General features: G+C 32.2%; 1 protein-coding gene across 2 annotated transcripts; it reads left to right on the forward strand.

Annotated features, from left to right (window-relative positions):
• The first annotated feature begins 1488 nt into the window (after positions 1-1488).
• Positions 1489-4858, forward strand: LOC103501021 (probable serine/threonine-protein kinase WNK9). Of its 2 annotated transcripts, XM_008464501.3 has the most exons (7): positions 1489-1754; positions 1836-1873; positions 2195-2422; positions 2535-2755; positions 2980-3137; positions 3233-3653; positions 3756-4858. In XM_008464501.3, exons 1-7 carry the CDS (start codon positions 1656-1658, stop codon positions 4436-4438), a joined length of 1848 nt encoding a protein of 615 aa, XP_008462723.1. In that variant the 5' UTR covers positions 1489-1655; the 3' UTR covers positions 4439-4858. The 2 variants fall into 2 exon arrangements, with proteins under 2 accessions (XP_008462723.1, XP_016902910.2); XM_017047421.2 differs by lacking the exon at positions 1489-1754 and having other exon boundaries at positions 1848-1873; positions 2195-2243; positions 2541-2755.
• Positions 4859-13438: the final 8580 nt, after the last annotated feature.

Raw genomic sequence — 13438 nt, forward strand, 5'->3', positions numbered from 1 at the left:
GATCAAATATGGTAACATCATTGAATACGAAATTTTCACTTTTTGCTTGAATTCCTCAAAATGTTTTATTATATAAATAAGAACTGAAAATTTAAATATAGAATTTACGATGGTTAAAATATATATATATATATATATATATATATATATATATATATGTCAATTTGAGTTATATTCTTCCAATTTTTATTGACATATAATCCATGGAAAAGAAATGTGATGGTTAAAGAAAAGAAACGAGATGGTTGAAGTACATTTTTTTAGAAGCATGATTATATTATATTTTTGAATGATGATGATACACTTATTCAAAAGAGAAATAATGATTGTGTGATTATTGATTTGCCTTTTCTTTTTATTCCATTTTGACAAATAAGCTATGTGAATAAAAAAAATAAATAAACAAATGAATAAGAGAACGTGGATGGGTGAAAAAACAACTCCCAAACTTAATTTTATAATCAAATGCTTCAGATTTGTACAATAAAGTAATGAGAAATTGAGTTCATGATCACTTGATTCTGCTATTTCCATACCCTACCTCTCAAACCCAACTTTTTTTTTTTCTAAGGTATCAAATTTTTGTTTCTACAATTTTTTATGATTGAACGTTGGCATCAGTAGTGGATTGACATTTTCATTTTATCGTTAAAAGCTTTCTGCACATTATCTTATTGAAGAGATATTGAGAGTTTTTTTATGTCTTACATCCCTAATTTACATGCTCTTTTCATATATGTATATATCATAGTTACTTTTATTTTTATTTTAGCAACATATTTATATTGAAACTTAAATCGTGTTTGTTTTTATAGAAAAAATTCTTATATGTATGTATATAATTCTAGTAATGCAAAAAAAAAAAAAAAAAAAAAAAATACAAATTTGTAAAGAAGTATATTTTATAAGTCTACTAGGTTAAGTTAGCTATAAATTAATGAATAGTTATAATGACATTCATGAACTGTATTATAAAAAATGAAAGTAAAAATGGTAGAATATTTTTTTCCAAATACATGAAAAATATTAAAGAAAAGACAAACACAAGTATTTGAAGGCATTAAAAATGCATAGTTTTGGACATTGATTTCTAAAAGTTCAATAACCAGAAGCAACGGTGTTCCACATTTTTAAACTACAAAAAAAAAGTTAATTTTTTTTAAAAAAAATAAAAATATGGGTGTATACGAGAGAGTACCAAAGTTTTTTCCTTAAAAGGGAAAAAAGAAAGAGCGTGAAAGTTATTTCTAAATTTTGTATGGAGTAATGTAGAGAAGATTTAAATGGTAGAATTTATTGTCAACATATTTGTATATATTATGTTGGGGAGAGATGTAAATATTTAAACTTAGATAAAGGTGTTAAATGAAAATTTGTTCAAAAGGAGATTAGATTTGGATATCAAAATGAAAAATGTGGAGGAATTATGGGATTGTATTTACTTGCAGCTACAAATGAGAGAAGTGAAATGAAAAGTTTTAATGAAAACTGAAAAGGGGCCGTCATTTTCACTGCACAACTTTTTCTCTCCTCTCTTCTCTCTCAACTTTTTCTTCCGCAAAAATATGTGCTTTCCAAATACTTCTCTCCCCAAAAACTGAGGAGGAACCAAGGATTTGCTCTCCTCACCCACAACCCAAATCCCTTCATATCAAATGGACACAACCGATTCAATCACTGCTTTCTCTCATCTTCTTCAACCTCCAGATTTCTCTCACTATGTTGAAATTGATCCCACTGGCAGATATGGAAGAGTACTTTTCTCTCTCTTTCTCTCTAACTATCTTCCCAATTCCCCATCGTTTTTATTCTCTTCTTTCCTGTTTTGCTTGCAGTATAATGAAATCCTCGGCAAAGGAGCTTCCAAGACAGTGTATGAACCAATTTAGCTTCCCCTTTGTTTTCCTTCCATTTTTGTAATTAATATCGAATTTTGGATTCCCTTGTAGTTTCAACCTTCTTTTTTTCTTTTTTGTCTCTATTTGATTCTCTTTCACATACATTTTCTATTTATTTTGAGAATTCGATCTCTTCTTGATGTTTGATTTTTGTTTATTTGGTTCTCTTTTTCGATTTCCGTTCATGGGTTATGTTTGATTTTGTTAATTTTGTTAATCTTGTTTAGTTTTTGGAAATGAGCATTTCCCTGAGTTCTTTTCTTTTTTTTTTTTTTTTTTTTTTTTTCACTTTATAGTTACAGAGCATTTGATGAGTATGAAGGGATTGAAGTTGCTTGGAATCAGGTCAAACTCTGTAACTTCCTTCAATGTCCTGAAGATCTTGAGAGGCTATACTCTGAGATTCATCTCTTAAAAACATTGAAACATAAAAACATAATGAAATTCTATACCTCTTGGGTCGATACTGCAAATAAGAACATCAACTTTGTAACTGAAATGTTCACTTCTGGGACTCTGAGGCAGTAAGAATGCTTTTCAACATTCGATCTTACACTCTTCAATTTCCATTCTCGTAATTGTTGCATTCTTTCTTTTAGATTTCTGCCTAATTTCTGGTTCGTTCTGGTTTCCAAGGTATAGGCTAAAGCATAGGAGAGCTAACATTAGGGCAGTGAAGCGATGGTGTAGACAAATTTTGAGGGGTCTTCATTATCTCCATAGCCAAGACCCCCCTGTGATCCACAGAGATCTCAAGTGTGACAACATTTTTGTTAATGGTAACCAGGGAGAAATTAAAATTGGAGACCTTGGTCTTGCTGCTATCCTCCAGAAATCACATGCTGATCATTGTGTTGGTATGTTTATCTTCTTCAAATCATGTGAAATTTTGGCAATAAATTCAGTTTTTGAAATGAAGGATCAGGTGGAGATTGTGTTACAGTTCTTTTAACATTTCATTTTTGGTTCTCTGATCCTGAATGCTCTTACGATGAATCACTTTCCTTGAGTTGGTGGTGATTTTTGCCAGAAATAAATCATTTTGTCAGATTAGTTTATTATAATTGTCATTACATTACAGGGACACCAGAGTTCATGGCTCCTGAAGTATATGAGGAGGCATATAATGAATTGGTAGACATTTATTCTTTTGGGATGTGTGTTTTGGAGATGGTTACGTTTGAATATCCATATAGTGAATGTAATCATCCTGTTCAAATCTATAAGAAAGTAATTTCTGTAAGATCTCCGTCTCTCAACAGGCCTATGCTTTTCTTTAATCTTCTATGTGAGAGAAGAAAAAGTTGATTACTTAACATGCTGTCTACTTGTAGGGGAAAAAACCAGATGCCTTGTATAAAGTGAAGGATCCAAGCATGCGACAATTCGTTGAGAAATGCTTGGCACCAGTCTCTTGTAGACTTTCAGCAAGGGAGCTTTTGAGTGACCCTTTTCTTGAAATTGATATTTGTGAAAGCAAGTTGAAAATTTCAGATTCTCGGAGAGAACTGGACGATTTTGCTTCCACTATAGTGCGGCCTTTTCTTGAACGAGAAAAAAGATTTAGCTCAATTAGTTACAGTTTGGAGGCCTCAGATGAATGGAGGTACCGTTCAGTCCAGAAGGAACGTGATGGGATTGAACTTTTTGAGGACAATGATAATGACCAATTGGAAAATCTTGATAAAAATATTAAGGGGAAAATACGTGAAGATGGCAGCATTGTTTTAAGACTTAGGATTACGGATAAAGAAGGTAGCTCAGTACATTTATTTTCCTTTCGTTTTTGGTTATGGATGCTTGCTTTCTATTTATAGTTACAGAAATGTTCAACTGAACAATGCGGTATCTGTGCAGGGCTTATTCGGAACATATATTTCCCATTTGACACCAAGAATGATACAGCATTAACAGTAGCCACCGAAATGATTGCAGAACTTGATATTACTGACCAAGATGTGATCAAGATAGCTGAAAAAATTGATGGGGAAATTTCTTCCTTGGTACCCGAGTGGAAGCCAGGGCCTGGCATAGACGAAACACCTCGCATCTCTTACGATGGTGGCTCTCAAAGCTACAACGCTTCTAATCAACCATCTGATAATATTTTGATAGAGAATAAAGGAAATGGAATCAAACTTTATCAGATTTTGAACTTAAGCACAGATGGGCATGCTTTGGCACATAAACATTTCGAGCAAGAGCAGTTCTCGCTCAAAGCAGATCGGCCTACACAACCTGTGGTAGGGAGCATACCAAATGTGTCAAGCCAGCACTATCAGCCAGATTCTGTCCTCCCTGAAAACCAAGCTCTTAGTTCTCGTAGTTTTAGGCAAAGACATTATGATGATAATTACAAGAAAACTGACCAATCACTCGCTGTTGGGTATAAAGAAAAACTACCAGATAAGAAAGCCACTGTCATTGACACTTCACAAAGAAGCTTATTGGGTTCCCGATCACTGTCCAGGGTTTCATCCTATTGCGAAGATAAATTTTCCTCTCAAATCCATTGGGAAATTAGATGGCTGTGGAATTGACAAAATTTAGATATTCGGTTTTTATTGGACAAGAGTGTGAAGATTGTAATCGTAGTTGGTTTGAGATTCATTTTGCTAGAGCTGCCCCGTTCGGATACCAAAAGGGTCCGAAGTTGCGAGGCGTTAGTGAGATTCTTTTATTGCAGAGTATATTTCAAGAATCAAAGCTTACAGGCACATTGCCTTCAAGCGACAGAACAACTCTCTACTCCACCGGTTGCTGCTTTTTTGTTGTACAAAAATATGTAAGTTACTCACAGCACTCACTGAACTTTTTACACTTACAATGTCATCTCTTCTCTTCTCTTTTCTTTTTCTTTTTCTTTTTTTTTTTTTCTTGATCATTGTTTTATAGTTCACAAAGTTATTTGAATTGTATTGGTTATTCTCTTGTATAGATAGTGAAGAAAAAATTACTTATGTCATGTGTACCTTTGTAAATATTTTGAGTTCGCTTCATATTTTTATGTATGATTGTAACTACCGGGTGAAGGATATGTAGTTTCTTAGAAGTGAAAATATTTTCAAGTTGTAAAGCTATAGATATATTGGCATGAAAACTAAATATATTTTTTTTTAAATTGTATTTTTTTTTAACTCAACAATTATGGAAACGAGAAATTGAATCTTACACCTTTAGAATAAAAAGCTCATATCAATTATCGTGGAGTTGATTAACTTTGGTTTCTTCTCAAAATTATTTTTAATAGCATTTTCTGTGAAATAATACATTAAAAGGTGTACACTCTTTTTTTTCAAATAGGATTGACTTCACACAAAATAACAAGTATTCTCTCAAATTTTGTGGTCCAAAACTCCTCGTTTATAACCAAGTTGGAAATAGTTTAAATATGTATGATTTAGGTCTTGTTGGGTAGTTTTTAATTTTCTATTTTGAAAATCAAGCCTATAAAAAGTCTTTTTATTTTTAAATTTCTTTCTTTGTTATCTAATTTTACCCAGGTTTGAATTAACAAGTCAAGTTTTTTTAAATTAAAAAAAATTAGATCTTTTTTTTTTTTGGTTAAATTTTGGCTAAAATTTTAACGCTTTTACCAAAGATACAAACCATTCTAAAAAACTGAAATTGTTACTAAATAATATGATCTAACATCGTTGAGACTGTGTGGGAAAAGAATCCATGAGAAAGAAGTTCAAATAGACAGATTTTTTTTTTTATTTTTATTTAAAAAGTGTAAATAGACAGCACACACTATTGAGTGGTGATGAGTTGGAATCTTTGTCAAACATTACAACTTTGAGGGAAAAGAAATAAAAAAAAAAAAGGAAGCATATCCAAAGTCCACTCCTCTTGCATATTGAACATCGGTAGCTACTTTTAATTTTGATGCCAAAGATTTTTGGTCAAATAAAATTGCCATGACCCACTTATCCTTTTATTCATTTTGTTACAAAATAACCCCTCTTTTGTAATGATTTAGATTGTGGCATGAGTTATTATAAATTAGTTAACATAATGATTATTGAGATTATTTTCAAAATATATATATACTTATTTTCAAAATTACACCATATAACAAATTTATATTCTATTTTAGCATCCATGTCATCAAACTTTTAAAATAGTGCACCATATGACAATATCTTATAGACAGCTAAATTCATGTTATTGTTTAGATTAGGTATGTGATTTATGATTTTTTTTTTTTATTTTTTTCAAAACTACCCACATAATTAAAATCACATTAAAAAATTGGATGTTACCCGCATGCTAGCCTTCAACTTTCTACCACAAACAGCCCTAAAATCACGTTCAAAATTTGGTTTGATCCACAATTTCTGATCTAGTTCATGTTTGTGCACTTACGAATCCTATTTTTGGAATCAACGTTTGTGTGGTTTCAATTTTGGTCAACTGGAGGTTCCTTGAAGCTGATTACTTTGTCTTACAATTTATGTTCAATTTGTTGATTGAAATTCGCTCAAACCTTCTCTCATCATGATTGTGCTCACCATAACAATGTTGTTTTTGGAAAATAGCCATTTAACTGAGTTCAATTTTTTGTGCATGAGATATTTTGAAGCCAATTATTTTTCTGTTTTCAACCGTAGTGTTTGATCTTTTTTGCTCGAATTTCGTCTTCACCTAGGAAATTTTCGTAGATTATTGATTTCTTTTTTTTCCATATCAATTTCGTGACAAGTTTGTGTTTGATTTAAGACAGTCATATATATTAATGCTGTAGCTCAAAGTCAAACATGTTTAAGATTGAGTTTTGGTTTAAGCTTGTGTTCATTCTTGCCTGAACACATGTATGAAGATTGTAGATTGTGTTTTCCCTTTCTATTTCTGATTTTGTTTGGATTTGAAGAGATTGTGTGGTATGGATTCACTGGTATGATAATTTGAGTTTTCTTAATAGTTCTGGCTAGCAATTGTGTTCGTTGTTATTTGATTATCATATAATTAATATCTAATTTCTATTTGATTATCAAATTTCGTATTATACATTGTTGTTGCACTTCGGTGGAGCTAAGCTTCTTGGTGAGAAAATCTTCAAAACAAAAAGCACATTAAAAATAGGCAAATAGGCAACTCGCTCTGATCTTTAAGAATGTTTCGCGACTCTGCATGAATGTGCAAACATAATTACTCTGCATGAATGTGCAAACACTTGAATGTGCATTTCACATGCCCGTCGTCCCAGGATAAAACAACTTATGATTTCGTCGGTATGAACTGTATTGGAACCAACACCAAAATTCCAACACTCGATAGGACACTTTTATGCTCGGCATACAAAAAATAAATAAAAATAGTAAAAATAAACTTTTGGCCGAGAGAGATAATAGACTGAGAGAGATGATAGACCGAGAGAGATGAAAGAGATTTTAGATTCATGGAAATTTGTTATATTCCAAAGGCAGAATAGTGATTTTATAGTGGATGGGGGAGACTCCAACGAACACATATTAATTATGTAACTAGTGTTTTTATGGTGGATGAGGGAGGCTCCAACGGACAAGTAACCTTAATATGGTAGTCAATGAAAACCGTCCAACGACTAGAAACAGCCCAATGATTTATGTTAGCATGAATGTTCACAACTTACCAACATCGCTCACAGCTTACCACGATCGCACATCCACGATCGCTCACAGTCCATCAACAACTAGCATCCACGATCGAGCAGATAGGCAGCCACGATCGCGCACACAAAATTTTCATTAACAATCCCCTACTTGAAAATTTTTTAAAACATTTTCATTGAGCAATATCTATCTGTGTAATATTGTGCTTAAGCAAAGGTGTCTTACGACTTTAACCTTTACGTAGTGACAATGATTTAGAATATTGTAAAGTAACCATTGACTTTGAACTTTACTCCTAACAACATTGCACACACAATATTATTTTAGTGAAGTTCTAAATGGTTGTGTTATAAGGCCTTGCACATATATCCCTGTTTAGTGAATGCTCTAGAAAATTTGCCTAGTATATATAGGAAGTAGCTCTCACTTCCACATCCACAAAGGTGAATCTATCAAGAGTACTCCTGTAGCTAGGTATCCTACTTGACATCAAGGATAGAATTCATTAAGAACTAAGTTCAACCTTTTCATTCACTTCATGATATCATGTTAATCGCTGAATCATAAGAATAAAATTCTTAGGTATTTTAGCATGATTCTCTTTATATCACTTGTGATTAGTTATTACCCTTTGAACTTGTTTCTTGGAATCTCTAGTCTTTCAAGTTGGGTTTACCTCACAAGTGATTCAGTTTTCATAAGCTTGAGTCCCATTCTTTCTGGTGTTTTAAAAACCTTCTCTTTAGCTAGTTCTTTCGTCAAAGGATCAACCAAGCTATAACCAGTCCCTACATGATCCACTATCACTGCTCTCCATGGTACTATGTTTAAAACGTATGTGTCCTCTCTTGTCGTTATAATGACGGTTCTGAAGTTTTGCGATAGCTACAGTACTATCGCGATGGATCAGTATGGTTGGTACCGGTCTTTCCCATGTGGGGATCTTTGAAAACAAGCTTTAAAGTTAGCTTGCTTCTTCACTAACTGTAGCTAATGCTATCATTTCTGACTCCATCATTGATTGGGCTAAAATAGTTTGTTTCTTGGATTTCCAAGCAACAACTCCTCACGCTATATTAAAAATATAGTCACTTTTAGTCTTTGAGTCATCTGAGAGAGAGTTCTAATCAGCATTGATGTAACCTTCTAGTACAACGGGAAACTTTTGGTAATGTAATCCTAGGTTCTGGATTTTCTTAAGATATCTCATTACTCTTTCTACAGCATTCTAATGTTCTAGGCTAGGTATGCTAGTAAACCTACATAGTAACCCTATAGCATAAGTTATGTCTGGTCTAATGTAGTCAACAACTTATCGGAGATTGCCTATGATGCTCGCACATTCAGATTGATTTAACATTGTTGTCAATGTTCTTGAACAACTTAATACTAGAATCATAGGGTGTACAGGTTGGTTTGTTATCAAAGTAATTGTATTTCTTTAGCATCTTCTCTATATAATGAGATTGATCTAAAGAAATTCTCTTTTCATTTCTAGTAATTTTGATACCTAGGATTACATTAGCTTCTTCTAAGTCTTTCATGTCAAAATTTGCACTCAACATTGAGTTTACGTCATTTATGACATGCAAGTTTGATTCAAAGATTAACATGTTATCTACATATAAGAATATGATAGTGCATAAGCCATTCTCAGTCTATAGTAGATACATCTATCACTCTCATTTACTTTGAATCCTCTAGATATGATTAGCTTATCAAAGTTGTAGAAGCTTGTTTTAGGCAATAGCGGGATTTATCTAGCTTGCAGACTTTAGATTCTTGACCTTGAACTATCACTACTACAAAAATAGTCTTACTTGACGCTTTTTGCCTGTCAAGTATATACTTGCTTTTAAATGCGTCAAGTAATAGTGTCAAGAATAAGAGTTTTTTCTTGACAGTTTTTAAGCGTTAAGATGAAGTGTACTTGACATTTTATAAACATCAAGTATATGAGATCAGTTGACATTTTTTTACGTGTCAAGAATTTGTTTATTCTTGACATATATTATTTGACAAGAATATTTAATTTTGATGCTTATTACCTATCAAGTAATCCAGTGTCAAGAATAAGAAATTTAATTCTTGACACGTTTTGCATGTCAAGGTTTTTTTTTTCTAAATGAAAATTTGTATAATTTGAAATACCCATATAATTATTGCACTTGTTTTCAAATCCATATTAATTGTGAATAATTGAATCAACCCAAACTTTTCATCAAATAACTAATATTTAACAAATTGCATATATCATTGAACCATATACATACTTACAATAGCCCAAATTAAACTTTTACCATATGAAGAAATTGTTCTACCTAGCTCTGTCTAATATGAACAAAATATATACCTAGCCCAAAAGTGAACCATATCAACATTGAGATTCACCTAGCCCAAAAAACTCAGCTAACCCAAATATATCATTGATTCATCTAAAAGGAATAAATATATATTTCTAGCTAACCCAACAAAACTTAGCTAATCATCATAATCACATGTGGCTACAAAAATAAATTAGTTAACTCTATTCGCACTTCATCCAACTTGAATTGACTATATGAGCTACTTGTATCAATTTGATATGAAGCCCAAAATATTGAAGTTCATACTTTAATTACGTGAATTATATAAAATAATTCAAACAATCATTTAAACATAACATACCAAATCTGTGACTACTATGCTCCCTTTAGTGATTATATCTCTCATGTATCTCATCACATAGTACCTGCATTCAGTGGTTTCTATGATGAATATAAAGAAGAGGTTCAATTCAAAGAAGCAAATACGTATAACTTATTTCATTTCTCAAAAAGAAATATATGATCAAAAGCTAAATGGAGAGCACATAAAAATATAAGTTGTATGTGTTTCAACTCATAAAAGAAAACAATACTCAATGATCTATGAATTTTCTATTGTACTCAAAATTACTGGGAACTATAAATGTCCTAACAAGAATCAATCTTTGTAATATCTCAAAAATAATAATTGAGGGCAGTGGAAATGGGATAATGCAAGATTAATGAAAGAAGAATTGGGGGTGGGGGAAAATTCTCCCATATTTCCTTTTCTGTTCATTCATTACTCGCTTAGTTAATTATTTGCCAAATGTAGGATATTTTTATACTAATGACTCTAGTTGAATGCATTATAAGTTATGTTTAGTTAAATATGACCATCTATACCATATCTCCATCGAGAGAAAAGATAAAGTATTGATTGTTATCACTTGACGCATGAGGACCCATGTTTCGCTAACCTACGAGTGAGGAGATTGTAGCAATACAATCTTGTCGTCGAATTTGTTTTTTGCATATATCACATAAAGGTATGATATATATGGCGAAAGCACCGAAAGTAATAAGGACAACTTATTTATAGTTTAAGCAAACAAAAGAAGATACAGATCATAGATTATTATTAAGTATTTGGATCTCAAGACGCGAGCAAGTATGGCGAATACACAGAGAGGTTACTTGTCTTAATTCTGAAGTTAATAAATGCTTTGTATTGGCTTGAAATGTTAAACTCCCTCGTTTCACATTAAATTAATTAAATTTTCTTACGCATCCACGCCTAAAATCACTGAGTTCATATTTCATCACATTTCACCGCGATATCCACCTTGTTGTTCTAATTTGCACCATAGTGTAAATAATTAGGAAAACCATACTATGCATAACTTTATACTGTATAGTCACTGCATAGGATTAAGATGCAAGATAGATTCATTTAGGAAAATTAAATCCTTGTGTTCGACTTTGAACTTACCAGGAAACCTCTTTTTGTGCTTACACTTGGGCGAGAAAGAGAAAAACTTGTACTAAAGGTTAATTATCATGCATTTATTAACAATGCATAGGTAAGACGACCCTTTTATCGCATAATCCTAACCTAGATGTCATCCTAGTCGCATTATTAGATCCTCGCATGACATATCTATGAATCAACTTTTCATATAACACAATAATAACGAAACAAATAAAACGAGTATCAAGTTTTTGTATTCTTTGCTTATAACTCCTATTGCGTTAGTTGAGCTATTTTCATCACTTGGCTAGTGCTTATCGCCAACTATCCGCGAGGGCAAGTAGCAAGGATATGGCTAATGCGTGGAAGAACGAGTTTAGACAAACTCCACTTTGGTGAGACAAACTCACCTTGGAGACGCAATAATAACGAACATTCACCTTTATCGCATAATCGTAACCCAGAAGTCATCCTAGTCACAGTAGTAGATCCTCGCATGATATATCTACGAATGAACTTTACATATAATGCAATAATAACGAAAAAATAAAATGAGTATAAAGTTTTTAGCGTCGTTGCTGGAAAATTAGTAATTTTTCTATTTGAATTTAATCCTTGCACTAATCTTATGCAGAAGTTCTGTTTCAGCTGTATTGTTCAAATGGATGTCAAGTCAACATTTCTAAATGGGTATTTGGAGGATGCAATATATGTTGAGCAGCCCTTCGCTTATGTCAAGATTGGAGAAAAAAAATAAGGTGTGTCGATTGAAGAAAGCATTGTATGGGCTAAAGCAAGCACCAAGAGCCTGGGACAGCTACATCAACATTTTTTTCTTGAAGGATGCTTTCAGAAGATGTCCATATGAACATGCTCTTCACACCAAAAAAGACGAAAATGATAATTTCTTGATAATTTGTCTTATGTCGATGATTTAATCTTTACGAAAAATTCAAACATGATGATTGAAGAATTCAAAGAGATGAAGAAAATAGAATTTGAGATAACTGATATAAGTTTACTTCATTACTTTCTTGGTATTGAAGTTAAATAAGGTGATAATGAGATTACAGTTTCCCAAAAGAAGTAAGCAAAAAATTTGTATATAAAGTTCAAAATAGAGAATGTTTATCCCTCTCAATACTCCTATGGAACTTGGTTGAAAGTTAAGCAAACATGATGTTAGTGAAGCTTTTGATGCCACAATTTATAGGAGTCTTTTTTGGAAGTTAAATTTAACTACAACTACACCTGATCTTATGTTCTCAATCAGTTTATTGAGTAGATTTATGACATCACCAAAGAGAAGTCATTGGGAAGCTGAAAAGAGAGTTCTTAGATATATTCTTGGAACTGTTGATCATGAAAACCATTATAAAAAATATGTGGTTAATGTTCTTGTTGGCTATAGTGATAGTAATTGGGGGAAATATTGATGATTTCAAAAGTACTTCTAGGTATGTATTTAATATTGGTTTGGAACAGTATCATGGGCATCAAAGAAGCAAGATGTTTTAGCATTGTCAACAATGGAAGCTGAATACTTTTCTTTGTCTGCAACTAGTTGTCGAGCACTTTAGCTAAGAAAGGTACTACATGAATTGAAGTATCCTTAAGAGAAAGGGAGCATCATGTTCTGTGACAATCAATCACCTATTTCACTTTCTACGAATCATGTTTTTCATGAAAGAAGCAAACACATAAAGATCAAGTGCTATCTCTTTAGAGAATTGATCAAAGATGGAGAAGTATACATCAAGTATTGTTAGACACAAGATCAAGTTGCAAGCACATTCACAGAAACATTAAAGACAGACTCGTTCTTGAAAATGAAAGAGAAGCTTAGAGTTTGAGAAGTCTAGCTCAAGGCGGCATGTTAGAAATTAATAAGCTAGATACATTATGTATAACACATACATTTCTAATTTCAAAAGACATGCATTTCTAAATACATTTAATTGTTCAAGTGCATGAATGGTATATATGCATTTACTTCATTTATTTTGTGTCTTTTAGGAAATGTCTTTTGAGTACTAGATAAAAAGTTTTTTTCCTTAGTTTATACGCAAGAGAAAAGAATCAAATCAATGGAAACAAATTGAAATTTATAAAGAAAATGAATTTCAAGATAACAATGTTCTTCTCTTGTGTGTTCTTGAGTTTTCTAAGAAAACAAGTTCCTTCTCTTAA

The sequence above is a fragment of the Cucumis melo genome, chromosome 2 (genome assembly GCF_025177605.1).
Source record: "Cucumis melo cultivar AY chromosome 2, USDA_Cmelo_AY_1.0, whole genome shotgun sequence".
In the NCBI taxonomy this organism is placed as follows: Eukaryota; Viridiplantae; Streptophyta; class Magnoliopsida; order Cucurbitales; family Cucurbitaceae; genus Cucumis; species Cucumis melo.

Bases quoted from the DNA above. Each gene is read 5' to 3' on its own strand.
- LOC103501021 (XM_008464501.3), top strand. From the start codon at position 1,656: ATGGACACAACCGATTCAATCACTGCTTTCTCTCATCTTCTTCAACCT. The intron at 3,138-3,232 runs GTAAGATCTCCG...GTCTACTTGTAG, and splicing joins TCTATAAGAAAGTAATTTCT to GGGAAAAAACCAGATGCCTT. The intron at 3,654-3,755 runs GTAGCTCAGTAC...GTATCTGTGCAG, and splicing joins TAGGATTACGGATAAAGAAG to GGCTTATTCGGAACATATAT.